The sequence below is a fragment of the Bison bison genome, unplaced genomic scaffold (genome assembly GCF_000754665.1).
Source record: "Bison bison bison isolate TAMUID 2011002044 unplaced genomic scaffold, Bison_UMD1.0 scf7180017864495, whole genome shotgun sequence".
In the NCBI taxonomy this organism is placed as follows: Eukaryota; Metazoa; Chordata; class Mammalia; order Artiodactyla; family Bovidae; genus Bison; species Bison bison.
In genome coordinates this window covers 7,370,032-7,389,115 of record NW_011495054.1, presented here as the reverse complement: position 1 = coordinate 7,389,115, position 19,084 = coordinate 7,370,032, and the positions used below count along the sequence as shown (strand labels likewise).

General features: G+C 48.0%; 2 protein-coding genes across 2 annotated transcripts in view; both read left to right on the top strand.

Annotated features, from left to right (window-relative positions):
- UNG (uracil-DNA glycosylase) overlaps positions 1-9,014 on the top strand; it is an 11,078-nt gene extending 2,064 nt beyond the window's left edge. Inside the window, exons 4-7 of the mRNA XM_010828669.1 lie at positions 2,477-2,574; positions 3,172-3,260; positions 4,270-4,448; positions 7,863-9,014. Coding sequence (XP_010826971.1) covers positions 2,477-2,574; positions 3,172-3,260; positions 4,270-4,448; positions 7,863-8,003 — 507 coding nt within the window. The 3' untranslated portion in view covers positions 8,004-9,014. The remainder of the gene's footprint in view (positions 1-2,476; positions 2,575-3,171; positions 3,261-4,269; positions 4,449-7,862) is intronic.
- Positions 9,015-13,415: 4,401 nt separating this feature from the next.
- Positions 13,416-19,084, top strand: part of ACACB (acetyl-CoA carboxylase beta) — a 111,092-nt gene continuing 105,423 nt past the window's right edge. The window contains exon 1 of the mRNA XM_010828668.1: positions 13,416-13,599. The gene's annotated coding sequence lies outside the window, so the exon portion shown is untranslated. The remainder of the gene's footprint in view (positions 13,600-19,084) is intronic.

The following is a 19,084-nucleotide window of genomic DNA, read 5'->3' as shown; positions in this document are numbered from 1 at the left end:
CTTTGTGCCATTTATGCAACAAAAAAAGAGAAGTTTGTGCATATGTGCATGTGCTATGACTTCTGTTTTTTTATTTTTAATTCTGAAATGGGCCCCATGCCCATGTGAGGTATTATTGTGGTGGTGGGAAAACTGAGGCAGGAAGCAGTTAAGTGTCTTTCAACTGGTTCCCAGCAACTCCACCTTGACTAGTAGCTCAGTGTTCTTTCTGTGTGACCACACTGCCTTATAGCTGACTTCTGGCCTGAATATATCTGTTAAAGACATCTCTCTGCTTCAGTTCGTTGTGTACAATGGCTGCTCATTGGGAGCTCTGGTTGCCTCAGACTCCTGTTCAGAAGCTTGATGGTGCCTTTGCATAGTTCAAGGCAAGTTGACAGCTGAGCCTGAATACAGACACACCTGGTTTCCAGCCTCGCCTCCACCTCCCATTCTCCTGGTTTGGAGCTGGACCGGTTGGTGACTCTCGCCTCACTTTTGTCTTTTGAAAACCAACTAGATCCGTCTCTGGCACCTCCCGAAAGGAAGCCTGTCCCCTACTACCTTTGTGATGTGGATTTCCTCTAAACCTTCAGTATCTGCTTGCGCTGGAGGTGTTCTATTTTTTGTTCTCCTTTCTCCTTACTGATTTTATAAGCTGAGAGTGGGAATCCCATGACTTAATAAGTGTCTTAAAGAGAAGCGAAATTGTTGAGGAAGCCATCATGATAAGGTTGCCACTCCTAAAACTTAGCAAACTTCTTAATTTTCATTTTAGAGCAAGTACTTTGAATATATCTCCTTGTTTATAGTTTTAAAAAAACCCTTAAGTCCTATTAAATTCAGTGCTGGATTGCTCCTTGTTCGAAATATGTGCTGTTTTGAATATCAGCGAGCAATACTGTAAAGAAAGAATAAGAAAAGAGCATGAAACTTCTGAGAATCAGATGGCCCGGGGGCTTCTTTGCCCGTGAGCGTTTGGAGGGCTGGGATGTTACCTGGCTCTGCCAAGGCCCTTATCTAGGACCAGAATGGGAAAGCTTTGCTGCTGGATGGGTTTCTTCAAGAATATGCCAGGGCCTATGTGGGTACCAACCAGGGGGACAGAGAGGTCCATGAAAGCGGCCGGGTCCAGTCTGGATTCTCGGATAAAGTGTACTTCAGCTGTGGAAGAAGATTTTAAGAAGGAACTTGAGAGAAGTGTGGGTACGAAGAGAGGTGGGTGGGATCCGTCAAAAGGCCTAGTAGTATGTTAACACCGACCTTGACAATGGCCTCAGTCTCCTCTGGGGCCATCCCTTAAGAGGACACAGGCAGACCTCGTTTTATTGCACTTCACAGATAACTGCGGTTTTTATAAATGGAAGTTTTGTTGCAAGCTTTCACTGTCAAATGATGGTTAGCATTTTTTAGCCATAAAGTAATACGATCTGTGTTTTTTTTTTTGACCTCATGCAGTTGGACAGTTTGGGAACCAGAACATTTACATGACTTGTTTTATTGCCATATTCACTTAATGAGAAGATCTGGAATCAAACCCACAGTATCTCCTTGGTGTACCTGTCCAGGGGAACAGGCACCTTCATAATGCAGCTGGTGGGGGATGGGAATTTCTTTTAATTCGTCGAAAAGCTATCTGGCATATGTCTGAAAATTTTAAATACACTTATCCTCTGACCAGCAACTCCACTCTTCTGAATCTGTTCCATAGAAATAAAAGCAACAGTGGGACTTTGCTGGCATCCAGTGGTTAGGACTCCTCACTTCCAATACAGAGGGCACAGGTTCCATCCCTGGTCAGGGAACTATTAATAAGATCCGCATGCCACACGGCATGGCCAAAAACAGCAACAGTATGTAAAGATGCATATAGTAGGATGTTTACCTCATTGTCTTTTGTAAGGAAAAAATTGGGAAACCGACTGACTGCCCGTTAATTATTGAGCTCCACTGACTTAAAGGAGGGTCACAACGTATGACACGAGAAACACAGAGACTGTAGAGTGGGGTCCAGCGGCCCCATTAGACGGGTGCTCATAAACAGTTGGGTCAAGATGGGGTGGGAGTGGCCACTTGGTCTGTTTCTAGAGTGGAGCCCAGTGGCCCTCATTAGACGGGTGCTCATAAACAGTTGGGTCAGCATGGGGTGGGAGTGCCACTTGGTCTGTTTCTGGATGGTCATCCTGTGACAGGGGTGTAACTCCTTTTGTAATTTGAAAAACGAAGGGGATGGAAGCAAAGTTGATCCCCAGTTGTTTCACACATTCGGGTCAGAGAAGGGAAGGGGCGTTGCAACAGGTGGCTGAGGGAAGGAGAACTTGGTAATGCAAAGCCACAGTGCCAGGTCCCCCTCCTCCCTTCCGGGGACCCTGAGTGGGATCGGGCGGGGGGCTGCCTTTGCCCTCGCAGCGTCCCCTCGTGTAAGTTAGCAGCAGCCAGGTGTCCATTCGCACTGCCGATGCTGCACTGTTTGATCCTCGCCGTCTGGTGTTCACAGGTGAAGGTCGTCATCTTGGGACAGGATCCATATCACGGACCCAATCAAGCTCATGGGCTCTGCTTCAGTGTTCAGAGACCCGTACCGCCCCCACCCAGGTAGGCAGGCTGTACTGGGGGCTCCAGTCGTGGCTGCTTTCAGATGCGTGCTTTGCAGGCTACAGGTGCGCCTGTCTGTGGGACCTCCACTCGCCTTTGGAGCAGGGTTTCTCATTCTCGGCACTGCTGACATTTGGGGCTGGGTCTTTATTGTGCAGGCTGGGACTGCCCTGTAGATACTCAGCAGCACCCCTGGCCAGCAGTACTGCCCCCTACATGAGATGATAAAAAGTGTCTTCAGACATTTCCAAAAGTCCCCCGGAGTGCAGAAATCGCCTCTGGTCAAGAACCCCTGCTTTGGAGGATTTCATGTATTATTTGTAAATAAACTTATTAAAGATATGAACTTTAAAACCATCGCTTGAGGGTGGTGGTAAATCCTGGGCTAATTTGCTGGGTTTTCCAAAGTTCTCTTCCCTGAACACTAGCAGTGACCAAAGTAAAGGGGTTCAGCAGGTGTGTCTGTCAGAAAGAAGGAAGGGCAGCCCCAAGGCTGGCTTTGCAGGCTATAATTTGCATGTGTGCTGGCGGATCCTAAACTTTCACAATGGTACTTAAGATTGTGGGGTTTTTGTTTTTCTTTTGACTTGTTTTCAGTTTGGAAAACATTTATAAAGAGCTGTCTACAGACATAGATGGTTTTGTTCACCCTGGTCATGGAGATTTATCCGGATGGGCCAAACAAGGTAAGCTAACCACTGCTAGATGTGCTTTGGGTGGGTTTCAAGAGTCTTCTCTTTCCTGTCTGGCCGGCTTATATTTTGAAAAGATATCCGTGTGGAACTAGAGAGCTCTGGTCAAATGGCTAAGTTTAAGTCAAGAAATGTGTCTCATCCTACAGCCAGTGTTTCTCATGTTTTATTTGTAATGTGAAAGAGAAATTGGTTCCTTGGCATCCATACTTCACGTTTACCCACTTGGACCATGCAGAAGGCAGCATGGTCCTTTTCTCACGTCAATACATGGCTTGTGTTATGTGTTTAATACCTATCTACGGGACTTTTTCTCTTTCTGAACAAATAAACTATACCCAAGAAAAGGAAAGAATATTTACTCTTTGTTCTCTTGCAGTGAGATTATTGTTTGAGCGAAATGTCTTGGCTTCCTTGCGTTAAATTCTGAGGTTATTTCATGTCACTTAGGATATATATGTATATATATATTTTTTAACAGTTCTTTCCCATGATGGACATAATGTATGATTGCGTACTCAGAAGATGTTGAAAGTGTAGAGGTGAAAATAAATCTCGCCCAGAGGCACCTACTGATCCTGCCTTGATGCTACCTGGTTTTGTCATGCACTGAGCTCATTATTGGGTTTTTGGCTGACTCATTTCAGCCTCTTTTTTTTTTAGTTTTATTGATATATAGTTGATTTTACAATGTCGTGTTATTTCTGCTGTATAGCTACATGCTTCCATTATACAGATTCTTTCTCATATTCTTCTTCATTTTGGTTTATCACAGGATACTGATATAGAGTGTCCTGTGCTGCACAGGACCGTGTTGCTTGCCCATCATGTGTACAATAGTTTGCTAACCGACTTCCAGTTTATCCCTCCCCTTAGCATCCGCACGTCTCTTCTCTGTTATCTGTGAGTCTGTGTTTGTTTCTTGGACATGGTCGTTTGTGCCGTGTTTTAGGTCCCACGTTTCAGCCTCCCTGGAAACCGCTTTTTGGCTGTGTTTTCACAGGTGTTTTGCTGCTCAACGCTGTCCTCACGGTCCGGGCACATCAGGCCAACTCTCATAAAGAGAGAGGTTGGGAGCAGTTCACCGACGCCGTCGTGTCGTGGCTCAATCAGAACGCCCACGGCCTTGTCTTCTTGCTCTGGGGCTCTTATGCTCAGAAGAAGGGCAGTGCAATTGATAGGGTATGTTGTGCGGGGTTTTTGTCTTTTTAATAGTTTAAACCAGGCTAGAGAATTCTAAGAATTTCAGTTATGTGGTCCTAGAAAATCCATTTCTTAAAATGAAGCTTATTTTTCCTTATGACTATGATAGTATTAGGTTTCCCGTCAAAAATTGAAGAGAACTCAGGGACTTTGCTGGCGATCCAGTGGTTAAGACCTCTTGCTCGCAATGCAGGGGGCCTGGGTTCCATCCCTGATTGGGGAACTAAGATCCCACATGTCACATGGTGAGGCCAAAAAATAAAAATCAAGAAGGAAAACTGAACAGACCTTAGATAAAATGATTAGTTGTGTAATGAGGAGAGCAGCTGGCCCACTTCTACTTAGATGCAGTTGGTAACACTGGCATAAACTTGCCATATACATGGAAAACCACACAGGTCCTCGGGTTCCATTCATGAAACAAACAATGCAGTAAAGGATGAGTCAGGTAAGTCTCTTGCTTTCAGCAAGTTTGAGGGTATATAGAAAACACGAAGAGTCCCAGTTCAGCGCAAATTTAACTTCCCCCGTGAAAACACTGTCAGTGCTCTAGTTGCCAGTTCCTGACACCACTAACTCAGCTCGTCATTCTCTGCCCTCCCCGCATCCTCCCTCAGTTTGTTCCTTCCCTCTCCACTTAACTTACTGAAGCACCCATGCATACCCAGTTACTGTGATGAAAAACCAGAAGTCATCCTAAAAAGTTAAGATCCCATGCTTCCACTGCAGGGGGCCTGGGATTCGAACCCTAGTCAAATCCCTACGTGTGCCTTGACCAAAAAAAACCCACCCAGAAGTTATCCTCCAATCATTTCCCTCATGCCCTTTAACCCAGTCCTAAAACCACCCAATCCTGCCACTCCTCTGGGCTGAGCCCTGGCGTTTCTCTGAGATGCCTGTCACAGACTGCAGGTAAAGCTGGTTTGAAGGAGACTGGAGACTGGTGGTTGTGGGGCTGGGACGGGGGGAGGCATGCAGGCGGGCAGCAAGGAAGGGTGCTTAGCTTGGGCTGCTGGAGGCACTGAATTGGGCAATGAAGCTGGGTGGAGAAATTATAGTGTAGGCACTTCAATAAGTGAAGGAGAAATCAAGGCGGCCTGGCAGTGGGTGGTGTGTCAGAGATGTGCAGACATGCTGAAGCCCTGCCTGCTGTCGGAGCAAGTCCAGCACTTCTTAAGCAGCGACTCACCTAATCTTAACAAAGGCTACGTCCAGGGCGAGGCACGGGGGATACACGGACTCCCCTTTGTCACAGGCTCAGGGAGGCGAGGTCACTTGCCCGCTCACTTGTGAGTGGAGCTTCTGACTCTGATCTGAGCATCCCACTCAGACCTGGGTGGTCCTGCGGGCGAGGGTACCAAGCCAGCCATCGAGTTCAGGTCCAGAGACTGGACTCGCATGTCATTTATCCTCTCCATTTTCTCTGAAGTGGAGTTCCGTCTTAATTTTCTCTGTAAAGGTTCTTCGTGAATGAGCAGGATATTTTCAGATGTTTTTCTTTTGAAGAGGGAATAGTAGGAATAAAACCTGGCATAAATGAACTGACTGCTCAGTAAGGTCTGCTTGCTTATCTAGGTAACAAAATGTGTATGGGAGTCATTTCCAGTCTGTGTCTTAGGGAGGTTTGTGGTCAGAAGCGCCCTTACTCAGTGTATCTGTAATCTGTAGTATTAAATATGGTTTAGTTTGAAAGTAAATAATCACACATGTTCTAGACCTCTCTTCCCCCTTCTCCCACCCCTTCTCGCCTCCCCCTCTCCCCCGCCACAGACACACCAACCATTCACAGCCTTTCTTCTCTCAGCCCCTCCCCACCTGCCCATCTTAGCCTCAGGTCAGCCTCATCTCATCTTGCCCAGAGCGCTCAGACGCCTTCTCCCTGGAAGGCCTTGACTGGGGTCACCAGCTGGGGTCTGGGGGTGGCCTCGGCCTGCCTCTCAGCCTCTGAACTCCAGATCCCCGAACCACCTGGGTTTCTCGTGGGCGCCCCACTCCCCTGCCTGCCTTTGTCCAGCACGTGGAGGTCTCTGTGTGCCCAGGCTGGCTGCTGACTTGCCCTTTGGAGTGCACACGGGGACCTGCCCTGCCTGCCGGGCCCTGTGCTGAGTGCCTGGCCTGCATCCCTTCCTGATGCTCTGTGCCCAAGACCCAGCTTTGTCTTTCATGGGATCTTAGCCAAGCTGTCACTGCTGTTACTCCCAGGCCACAGGTGAACAGTGGCCTAGGGACGGTCAGCGACTCTCTGGAGGGTGCCCCACTGCTGAACGGCAGGGCCAGCACCTGGATCCAGGCTGCCCGGCCTCCCCAGCAGCCCCTCCTGGACCGAGCTCCTTGAAAGCAGCCGTGTCTTGAAAGATAGTTATTCGCAGGGTGTCGTGTCAATTGCTTAATCTTGTTTGACTCCCTGTGACCCCATGAACTATAGCCCGCCATGGTCCTCTGTCCGTGGATTCTCCAGGCAAGGATACTGGAGTGGGTTGCCGTTCTACTGCCCTCCTCCAGGGGGTCTTCCCGACCCAGGGATCGACCAGGATCTCCTCCACTCCTGGAGGATTCTTTACCATCTGAGGCAGAAACTACTTGTTGGGTGATTTTTAGTTAAATACAGGAAAGAATTAGGAAGAAAACAAAAATGGTCCAGGATCTTCCCACTCAGTTAGCTACAGGTGACATTTTAATAAATGTTAAGGATTCCATTTTTGTGGTGAGATGATTGAAACAGCAGAGGAAGGTACAGGATGGAAAGGAAATGCCTTCTGCTCCTTCCCCTAAAGGAACTACTATAATTAGTGTCTTGGGTCTGCTCCCAACTAGTGTCTGTTCCCCACCCCCAGAAGATTATTATTTTTTTTAATTTAATGCATTTATCCTTTCTTGTCTCTTTCCACTTGTGACAGATTTGGAGGGCTCCTTATATCAGCATGTATAGCTTGACCTTGTTCTGGTAGCTGTGCGGCGTTGCGTTGCAGAACTGTGTCTTCCGCACACGTAGCACCGGGTTGTGGCAGGTTTCACCGGCTAGGAGCCGCGCAGCAGCACCCCTGCTCGTCCCTGCATCTTTGTGGAGACGCGTGCATCGCTGAGTCCCTCACCAGAGGCGGTCTCAGCAATGGGACTGCTGGGTCAAGGAGGACACAGGCACCCACACATCCCACACAGTGCCCAGCAGAAGGTGGAGAGGGAGGGGTCTTTTGCTTTCTCGGAGCCTCCCCAGGTAGTGGCTCTACCAGCCATTGGAGGATGAACACACGCACAGATCTGTGCGGACGCTGCGAATTTAGAGCTGGCACAGCGCAGCGGCAGAGGTGATGGAAAGGGCAAATGCCAGAGTGGTTTGGTTAAAAACTCCAAATATGCCCCCCCAGTCTCACCACCTGTCTCCCCCTTTTTCAGAAGCGGCACCACGTGCTGCAGACGGCACACCCCTCGCCGCTGTCGGTGTACAGGGGCTTCTTCGGATGCAGGCATTTCTCTAAAACCAACGAGCTGCTGCAGAAGTCCGGCAAAGAGCCCATCAACTGGAAGGACCTGTGACCTTGTGACCTGGATCCTGGGGGTGACACTGACCCTGGGGATTGGGGTCTCTGAGCAGTTTTCTAGAAGCTGCGAAATAGAAGTATTGGTTGTTTATGAAGTCAAAGTAAGAAGAAAATCTCCCTTGTGATTCTCAAGCCCCCTGCACGAGGGATCATGTTTCAAGTGGAGCAGCCATGAGCCAGGCTGCCTGGGAGTGGCGGCTTTATTCAGCTAGAGATGACCACACCAGCTGTGGCTTAGGCTTCCCGGAAGGGACCTGAGGTCGAGTACTGACTCTTGCCCTTTGTTAGCAAACTTCATGGTTAGAGCAGGGAGAGAACCCCTTCTGTTACAGCCGGCTGCTGCTTGTTTTTACCTGATAGGTTAGACTTTAGATTTGGGGATGCTGACTGTTTTTATTTAGAAAGGCCCCCTTTGCCTACCCTGGCATTTCAGTCTGATCTGTGGTCTTTCATGGAGCCCTCAGGAAGACTGAGGATGTTTTGCCAGTTTCCAGAAATTAGGGATCGATTTCCTGCCTGTAGTAGAGGTGAAAATTGCTAAGGAACCATCCTTGGTGTGAACTTTCAGTGGATAGAAGCTGGGAAAAGCAAATTTGGTCTTATTTATACAGTATTTCTTCAGGTGTTTCTAAGGAGTAAGCTATGGAGGTTGAACATGAAGCAGAAAGCGTTTTAAGAGGAAAGAAATGCTTGCTTCCTGGGTACATCCTGAGTTGGAGTTTTTGAGCCACCAGAGACTGCCAATGCTGTTTCTTCATTTAGAGGGGCGGGAGTTGACTGGAATCACTTTAGGATTTTTCTTTTCTGAGACACTGGTGAATTTTGCTTTTTAAAAAGATGCGCGGATATGTATATATACTTTCAATCCTCTTTTTTAGGAGACAGCCTTTATTAGGCGTGCACCTGCATCCAGATGGCACGGTTTTGCTGTAAGCTGGGTTTAAAGGGTTAACCCAGCTGCGTTTACAGCTGCCTGAGTTTGGTAATAAAAGACTGTGAAGTTTCACTTGTGCGGAGTTCTTCTGGGCCTGGGTGGATGCCCTTGGGCTACTCTTGACCCGGGGTCACCATGACAACCATTGTGGGCAGGAAGGGCCACACTTGCCTGTGCTTCCTCCTTCCTCCCACCCCTGCCCCCGCTCCACTGCCTGGCAGCCCTGGGCCCCCTTCCAACCCCGAGTAGCACCCTGGGTGCTGTGGAGCGTGGGCGGGGGTTAGATGGGGGTGGGATCTGCTGGGACCCTCAGGGAACCTCTTCGGGCTGGAAAAAATATTTTTCCCGCTCTTGATGTTGAGAAAGCAGCCATGGGTCACCAGGCATTTGAAGCATGTGCGAGTCAGAGGTCAAGATGGCAAATGCGGCAGATGGGCTGGAGACAGTTGGGGCAGACAGGTTACTCTAGAAGGAGACATCAGAAACTGCTAACATTGATCCCTGTGGGGAAGCAGCCTGGGTAGTTGAAGGACAGGAGGGAAGCAGATTTCCCACTGAACTTCCTTTTAAACCTGTAAAACTATTTTAAACTCTGTTGTCATTTACCTTTCACCCGGCTCCCTCTCATGTTTGTATCTTACTGAGCCACAGTACAAGGATCAAAACCAGGAGTCAAAACGGCACAGGGGCTTCCCTGGTGGTTCAGTGGTAAAGAGTCTGCTTGCCCGTGGAGGAAGCGCGGGTTTGATCCCTGGTCCCAGAAGGTTCCACGTGCTGAGTAGCAACTAAGCCTAGGAGCCGCAACTGCTGATCCCCGGAACCCTAGAGCCTATGCCCTGCAACAGAGAAGCCCAAGCATCGAGTGGCCCCTGCTTGCCACACCTAGGGAAGAGCCCACACAGCATCGAGGACCCAGTGCAGCCAAAAAGACTTTAAAGTGCAGTTATATTAAAAAGCTTCGTACAATGCTCCCTACTAAATACGAGCTTTATTCAAATTTCTCATTTTCCCAGTAATGTCTTTTCTATATCAGGATCCAGGATGCCACATTACACTTCACTATGATGTCTCGTTCAAAGCTGGTCTGTGACATGTTCTCAGTCTTTGCCGTGATTTATGAATTTATACATTTTTGGCAATACCACAGAAGCTATGTGCCCTTCTTGGTACACCATCTCAGGAACTAAGATTACTTAGTTCCGCATGGGCTTGTGCCTGTGGATTCCAGCACCTTCTTGCTCCCGGCTGCCTCAGATCCCTCTGTCCCGACAGCCTGGCCCGGGGCTTCAAGCTCCAGCATCAGACTCAAGGATATAGCCCTCCAGAGACAGCTTACATTAAGTAACCCCTACAAGTCATCTAGCACTTTTCAGGTGGCACAGTGGTAAAGAACTCACCTACCAGTGCAGGAGATGGAGATTCAATCCCTGGTTCAAAAAGATCCCCTGGAGTAGCAAATGGCGACCCATGCCAATATTCTTGCCTGGAAAATTACATGGGCAGAGGAGCCTGGTGGGTTACCATGGGGGCGGCACGGGGGAGGGTCATAAAGAGCTGGACACGACTGGGGAACTAAACAGCAGACAGCAGTCACCTAAGCTCAAATACCTGTGACAGGTCCCTTACCCTCTGGCTGGCTGTTTCCACCTGAACCTTGACTGAGTCAGAGAAGGAGCAGGTGGGTCCTTAGAACTCAGGGCCTTCAAAGGTCGTCAGCATCAGCATCCTCCCGGCAGGCCTGCTCCAAATCCAGGTTTCTCACCTGCCCTGTAGCTATCAGTGGAGGAGAATAGACCCTTCCCAGGCTGGCACTGATGACAAAAAGCTACAACTCCCTGCTGACCCATGGGCCAAACAGGGAAACTCGGAATCAATCCTATGTAACGATCAGATCAGATCAGATCAGATCAATCGCTCAGTTGTGTCTGACTCTTTGCGACCCCATGAATCGCAGCACACCAGGCCTCCCTGTCCATCACCAACTCCCGGAGTTCACTGGGACGTCCATCGAGTCAGTGATGCCATCCAGCCATCTCATCCTCTGTCATCCCCTTCTCCTCTTGCCCCCAATCCCTCCCAGCATGAGTCTTTTCCAATGAGTCAACTTCGCATGAGGTGGCCAAAGTACTGGAGTTTCAGTTTTAGTATCATTCCTTCCAAGGAAATCCCAGGGCTGATCTCCTTCAGGATGGACTGGTTGGATCTCCTTGCAGTCCAAGGGACTCTCAAGAGTCTTCTCCAACACCACAGTTCAAAAGCATCAATTCTTCAGCGCTCAGCCTTCTTCACAGTCCAACTCTCACATCCATACATGAACAATCAGATACTCTGTGCCATAGGGGGATTTTGGTAAATGGAACTCTTAGAACTGGGGCACCCTGGGGACAAAGCTGGTATGGGCCTCAGTGGGTGGAATCATCTGCTCCCTGGGAGAAGGGTTTGGGCTGCAGCATCCAGGGTGGGACCCTGCTCTGGAATTCAGTTGGGCAAAAAGCCACATGTGAGCTGGGCTTGGCGATGGGCCGACTCTGCAGCTTGGGCCTTGGGTGGCCACCAGGGGGCGCTGAGGCCACGCCAGGAAGGCAGTGACGTCCCGAGGGGTGTCAGGGTGGCTGGGAGGTAGGAAGAATTCAGGGTAGAGGAGCCAGAGTCTTCAAGGTTGAGCAGGGCAAATGCCCTTGCGAGGCGACTCGCTGTACCTGCAGGAACTCTCTGTGCTTTGGCTCCATCTCCTCCCCCTTGGGCAGCTGGAGTTCAGAGCTGCGTCGGTATCACCTGGGACCCCCGGAGTCGGGGGTTACACCATGCAGGGTGGGGGGGCTGGAGGTGGCAGGTCTTGGCCACTTGAGGATTTCTGTTACTCCTCCTCTGCTTACAGATCATGTGACCCACCAACCCCAGTTCAAGCCACGGTTTCCCCATCTGTACGATACGAGGGTAGGCTGGAGGATCCTTCAGGTCTTCGTTGCACCACACGGGATCTCCGTTGCATCGTGAGGAATCTTGCTTTGCAGCACATGGAATTCTCTAGTTGTGTCCCTTGGGCTCCAGAATGCGAGGGCTCAGTTGCCCTGTGGCATGTGGGATTTGGTTCCCTGACCAGGGATCACACCCTCTTTCCCTGCGTTGCAAGGTGGACTCACAAGCATTGGACTACTAAGGAAGTTTGTAGTGTTTCATTTATTCTTCTCAACCATGCGGTGAAGTCTTTAGATGAAAAAACAGGCTTGGCCGTTTGCCCAAAGCCACAGGTGACAGAGCAAGGATTCAGAGTCAGATCAATCTGATTTCAAAGCCCAGTAGTCCTGCCACTATTGACCCTCTGCCCAGATCATAATTTTTTGGAGTCATTAGGGAGAGATTTTCAATGGAGTGTTAAAAAAATTTCCCTGAGTTACGAATGGCTCCCCCTGGAGACATCGGAGGACACGTCTGTGTTTAGAGAGATGGCTCTTCCAAAGGCTTGTGTGAGCTCTTCTGGAGTGAAGTAGGCTGGGCAAACAACCTAAGCCCCACCATTGACTGAGTCCTTGACCTGCATTTCTTTCATTCCCCAACTCCAGGCTCCCGCTGATGATATCCAGGCTTCAGGAGAACCCGGGCAGCAGGCAAGAAATACGCTTCCTCTTTGTAAGTCCACTGGAGAAAATCCCATGAGATTCACTATTTGCTAACTCTTCCTTCTTGAAAAACGTGCCCAGAAATGAAGTCGCTCTGGCAGGGTGAAGCTGTACCTGGCATACCCACCGCTGAAATCATGTGTGCGTTAGTTCAGCGCCCTTACCGGTTTTTCCACTTGCCAGGCCACTGAACTGCGGTGCCCTTATCCCTTCTCGGAGCACAGTGGAATGCCCTTTTGTGCGGCCTTGGCTCCCCCCGCCCCAGCTCTGGCTCGAATCTGGACGTGACCTTTGTCCTACAAGCCTCTAGCCCCCCTCCCTCCACACACACACCCCAGCTGCGGAACACTCTGTAACCGTGGCACAGAGCCGATTTATGTCTTCTCCGTCAGTCCCCGAGACAGCCATCTGACCCTGCATGGGAACAGAGCTGTTTGGTTCTGTTTTTTTTCCCCCTGAATCCTGAAAAATAGGAGACATTTCATCAGGTGGCATCTTCCTTGAGACCCTTGAGACCCTTGAGACTCAAGAGATTTTACAAAATCTTTCTTGAGACGCAAGAGATTGCAGGGAGAGAAGCCAGGAGATCTTTTGAAAGTGATCATCTTGGGCCTTCACTGTGGGCTTGTTCCAGAAGACATTTCACGGACACCCCACGACCTGCTCAGGGTTAATTTTCCACACGTGTCAGGAGGGCCAAAATGACTGTATTGCTGATGGCAGCTTGGACTTTAAATGACCCATGGTTCAGAGATCTAGGGATTTTGAAATAAAGCGAGGAATGGGATTAAAAGGAGGTGACAGAACTTTTCGCACTTCGCCTGGCTTATGCCACTCTTCACAGCCTTGGAAGTGGAGTGCCCCAGGGATATTTTTAAACAGCAGGAGCTAGTTCATCTGAAAGTGACATTTATAGTCCCCTCAGTGAGCAGCTGGCTAGCTGACATTCAGGTCCTCGGCAAAAAGTGAACCTGGAAAATTCAGCCTGGATGCCCAGTTGAAAGGACATGGGGAAAGGAAAGAGGCAGAGATAAGTGGTAAGTGAGCTTTCCTCTCCCTGGGGTCACTGAGCACACAGCCAGTGTCCAGGTGAACAGGAATTTAACACATAGCGAGGGCAGCCTCTGGACAGAAGCATGGCTGGCTGTGAGAAGCTGATGTAAAGGGCTGGAAATGTAGTGTAGATGAAGGACCTTTCTTTGCTTCTATAAATGGGTATGTTGCTGGGGATCCCTGTGCAAACTTTTATCAGTTCCCCAAACCAGAAGAGTTTAGGCCTACCTAAAAGGCAAGGGGGGAGATTTTTGACTCCCAAAGCTTCTGTTATCAGGAAAAGAATTCTGTTTCCTATAGATGTCTGATTTCTCAAACTCGCTCTTTTTTTTTTTTTAAATGCAGACTGTTAAGAGTCAAACATTTCTGGTGTCCTCTGTGGCCAGAAAGACATGATTTTCTTTCATTTTTTAAAAAGCGTAGTACTAAGGAAGTCTTGAATCAAGCATGTAGTAAAATAGGGCTCCTCCCTGAACCATCCTTCGGTCTCTCTCTCCTCCTTCCAGGGAGCCCCACCTTTACCAGTGTACGTGTGTGTGTGCTCAGTCGCTTCAGTGTCTGGCTCCTTGTGACCCTATGGACCGTACACCGCCAGGCTCCTCTGTCCATGGGATTCTCCAGGCAAGAACACTGGAGTGGGTCGCCATGCCCACTTCCAGGGGATCTTCCCGACCAGGGATCGAACTTGAGTTTCTTAGGTCTCCTGCATAGGCAGGCCGGTTCTTTACCACTAGCGCCACCTGGGAAGCCCCTTTACGATGCAGTTTAGTGTAAAACTTCCCAGACCTTATGTCCTTCAGACTTTTTGTTCTGAAAATGCACTGTGTTCTTGATCCCGTCTCACGTCAGTCATTACTGTTATTTTGACACATACAGGCACGACTGAGGGGGAGTTCCCAGGAAGCAGGTCTTTTTCAATTTAAAAACTGGAAGGTATAGACATTGTTTTCTAAATAATTTTTGCTTCTAACAGTGTCTTGGGGCATCTTTTCCAAGATGCGATTTCTTTACTGACTGACCTCTCCAGGTTTTATATGGAAAGACCCAGCCCATCCTTTATTTGAAGAGCTCTGGGAAGGCGTTTTGTGTTCATGCAAAAGAGTTTTATGTGCCCCTGCTTGGGTGTCATGTAAACTCCCTCAGCCTCTTGTTACCTTCAGATCTGAGATAGAAATTAGAGTATGACTTTATACCAGATACTTGATCTTTACGGGGAAATAAACACTTTAATTTCCCAGGTAGCTCAGTGGTAAAGAATCCATCAGCCAATGCAGGAGACCCAGGTTTGATCCTTGGGGGGTTTGGGAAGATCCCCTGGAGAAGGAAATGGCATCCCACTCCAGTATTCTTTTTTTTTTTTTTTAATTATACTTGTTTATTTTTAATTGATTGATGAACACTTCACAATATTGGTTTGATTTCTGCCATACATTAGCATGAGTTAGCCATAGGTGTACATATGTCTCCTCCCGCGAACCTTCCTTCTGCCTCCCCACCCTTCCCCACCCCTCTGGGTTCCTACAAAGTCCTGGTTTGAGTCCCCTGAGTCATACAGCAAGTTTTCATTGGCTATCTATTTTCCATATGGTAGTGTCTATGCTTCCATGTCACTCTCTCCATGCATCTCACCCTCTCCTTCCTCTCCCCTGCCCTTGTCCGAAAGCCTGTCCTCTATGTCTGCATCTCATTGCTGCCCTATAAGTAGATTCATCAATACCATCTTTCTAGATTCCCTGTATATATATGTTAATATACTTGTTTCTATTTGTTTTTCTATTTCTGACTTACTTCACTCTGTATAATAGGCTCTAAGTTCATCCACCTCATTAGAACTCACTTGAATGTGTTCTTTTTTATGGCTGAGTAGTATTCCATTGTATATATGTACAACATCTTCTTTATCCATTCATCTGTCGATTGACATCCAGGTTGCTTCCATGTCTTAGCTATTGTAAACAGTGTTGCAGTGAACACTGGGGTACATATATCTTTCTCAATTTTGGTTCCTCAGGGTATATGCCTAGGAGTGGTACTGCTGTGTCATATGGGGGTTTTATTCCTAGTTTTTTAAGGAATCTCCATACTGTCTTCATAGTGGCTGTATCAATTTACATTCCCACCAGCAGTACAAGAAGGTTCCTTTTTCTCCACACCCTCTCCAGCACTTGTTGTTTGTGGATTTTTTGATGATGGCCAGTCCATTATTCTTGCTGGGAAATCCCATGGCCAGAGGAGCCTGGCGGGCTATAGTCCAGGGGGTTGCAAGACTTGGACATGACTCAGTGACTGTGTGTGTGTTCTAGTTGCTTCCGTCATGTCCAGTTTTTTGTGGCCCCATGGACTGTAGCCCATCAAGCTTCTCTGTCTGTGGGATTCTCCAGGCAAGAATACTGGAGTGGGTTGCCATTTCCTCCTCCAGGGGATCTTCCTGACTCAGGGATTGAACCTGAGTCTCTTTTTAAGTCTCCTGCATTGGCAGGTGCGTTCTTTACTGCTAATGCCACCTGGGAAGCCCATTAACTACTCAGGTTCTAATCAGTAGGCTGGGTGCCTTACGTCTTGCTTTATGTATTTTTAAACTTTTTAGTACAACAAATGAACTTTTTTGGGAAACGCACTCAGAGGTAGAGTGAATAATAGCACAGCAAGCCCTACACATTCACCAGCTGCCTTCAATGGCAGTTGACCTTCTGCTCTTCTAGTTTCTCCTACTCACACATACACCTTTCCTTCCTGTATTTTCCTCCAACATTTTATTATGAACATTTTCAGACATACAACAACACTGAAAGAAAGTTACAGTGAGCACTCATACACCCACCACTTAGATTCTGCCAGTAACGGTTTATTATATTTGCTTCATCACATGTCTGTTTCTGTATCTACACTTTTTACACATTTCTTTTTTTTTGGCCGCGATCTTAATTTCCTGACCAGGGATTGAACCTGGGTCCCTGCATTATGAATATGGAGTCTTAACCACTGGACCGCCAGGGAAGTCCTGTACACATTTCTTAGAAATTATAGTCTTCAATACCTTTTCCCTTGAATACTTCAGTAACTCGAGATACTGAGTAACTCAAGTTACTGTCATTAACTCAAGTTCTGTTTCTCTGGAGTATTTTCAAGCAAATCTCAGAGCCAGATAAATACTTCAGTACATTGCTCTAAAAGAGATGAGGACTTTTTACAAAAGCCATTGCCAGGACTTTCCTGGTGGTCCAGTGGCTAAGACTCCACCCTCCCAGTGCAGGGGCCCAGGTTCAGTCCCTGGTCAGGGAACCAGATCCCACACGCTGCCAGTAAGAGTTTGCAAGTTGCAGCTAAGACCTGGCGCAGCCAGTTAAATAAATAAAAATATAAAGTCATTGCCATGATTATCTACCTCCAGCGCAATTAATGCTGTTTCCTTTATCCAGTATCCAGCTCATGCTCAGTGTCCTCTGGTCACCTCACAGATTTTGTCTTTGAGGTTGTTTTTTTCAAATCAGGACCCACGAAAGGTCGTAGTAAGTCTCTTTTCACCTAAAGTAATCACTACCCTCCTTTATTAAATGACAGTTGCTTATTGAAGAAATGGAATCATGTGTCCTGTAGAATTTTCCCCATGCTGGATTTGGCTGATTAAGCTGAATAAGCACCCTCAAGGCATCATGTAGCAAGCTTCTCTGTCCTTCTTAATAAAGTATTAAGTCTAGAGTCTTGAATGAACTCAGGCCCAAATGCAGAGCTGTTGCTGTACACTCATCATGTCCTGTCGAGAAGAGCAGAACGTCTGATTATCCCACTAGCAGTGATACCAACTCATCATAGAGTCCGGGGATAACCTGATCTCCGTTGTGAAATTCCTCTTCAACCTTTCCCCAGATGGCTTTACAAGTCACCGATGGTTGGAGCCTAGGACGTTATTATTTCGTTATGGTTGTGAATCATGGTTTCCTACTGCCATCAGTCATTCCGTGTTTATGAGCCATCCCTGTTCTATGACTTAGAACTTTCACCCACCGCTTGGTAACCTTGAAGCATACAGGGTCTTTTCCTACAGCAAAGGCAGGATAGATGCTCAATCACATCCCTTTCTTTGGTAATTCAGTCTCCAAAGTAATAAGTGATGCCACGGCAACCTTCCAGGTGTCAGTGAGGGGCAGGGTTTGTATTTGTTGTCATAACAGTATGACCTCATGATTTTTAAAAATGTCAATATATTTGATGTATTTCAATCCACTGCAATTGTCGTCTTATTTTCTGGCCCTAAGTATCTTTTTTTTGACAGGGAAGGCCGTTCAGGGTGTACCTCCTGTGTTTACAAGTCTGCCCCAGCCCTGGAGTCAGTCATTTCTCCAAGGAGTCCTGGTTCCTTTTAGTGGGAAATATACTTAGAAATCATAATCTGGACATCAGGGAAGTTCCGTGACTCTATGACATGATTCCCGTGGTTGCTCTGTTCGTAATGGACTGGAGAGACATGACTGGGGGCAGGTAGATGGGTCAGGAGGCTGGTACACTGGTCCCCATGAGAGAAAACTGTGGCTTAAAGTTGATCTTAGGCAGAGTACTTAGCACAAGGCTTGAAGCATCCTGGAAAATGCAACCAATGGGAAATGCATAAAAGAAACATGCTTTCATGATTTGCATTGTTTGTATATTAGTGAACTGAAACCTTACCAAAACTCTCGGAGGAAGGCATTCTTACCATCCCCGTCTAATCCTCAAGAAAACCAAAGCTCAGAGAGGTGAGGAAACCTGCTCAAGATCATGCAGGAAATAAAGAGCAGAAATCTTGAATCTAGCATCTCCAGATCCAATACTTCAACCAATACACTGTGTTGCTCATAGGTGTCATTATTTCAAACTCAAAAAGAAAAAAAAACACCTAGGTTAATTTCTGGCACTAAACCTGATCCCTCATCAGTGAGGCCGACTTGCTTACACTTCATGAGATTGTAAACTGGGATTCCAGAGTGAGAGGGCTGGGTCCCAAGGGCAGAGCCAACTGTCAGACCCCGTCCCCGCCCCTTGGCATTTCTGTGTCACTACACTTTAGCAGGAAGTGGCCCTTGAGACCGCTGCTGCTCAATCGATTCAGCTCTAAAGTTGGCAACTGCATTTCCAAAGCTGGCAGGAAGCATGGGGGCAGCCTTGAAAGTGAACCGCAGTCCCCAGGGTGGTGTATGGCTCAGATGGGAAAGAGGTGCCCCCCCGCCCCGAGTTACACCACTGCCTTCCAGGCTGGGTGCTGCAGTGGTCCCACCCGGGGACCAGCCTGAGTGGAGGCGCTCAGCCAACAGAGCCAGGGGTGACGGGAGGAAGAAGTCCCCATCATATAACAGCTCTACCTCATAGGGAAAACAATGCATTGGATCCCTGACCCCCAAGGCAGGGGCCATCCTTCATTTACACCAAGCTAAACAGTTCGCCTGTGGCTTCCCAGGTAGGTCAGTGGTCAAAAAATCTGCCTACCAAGCAGGA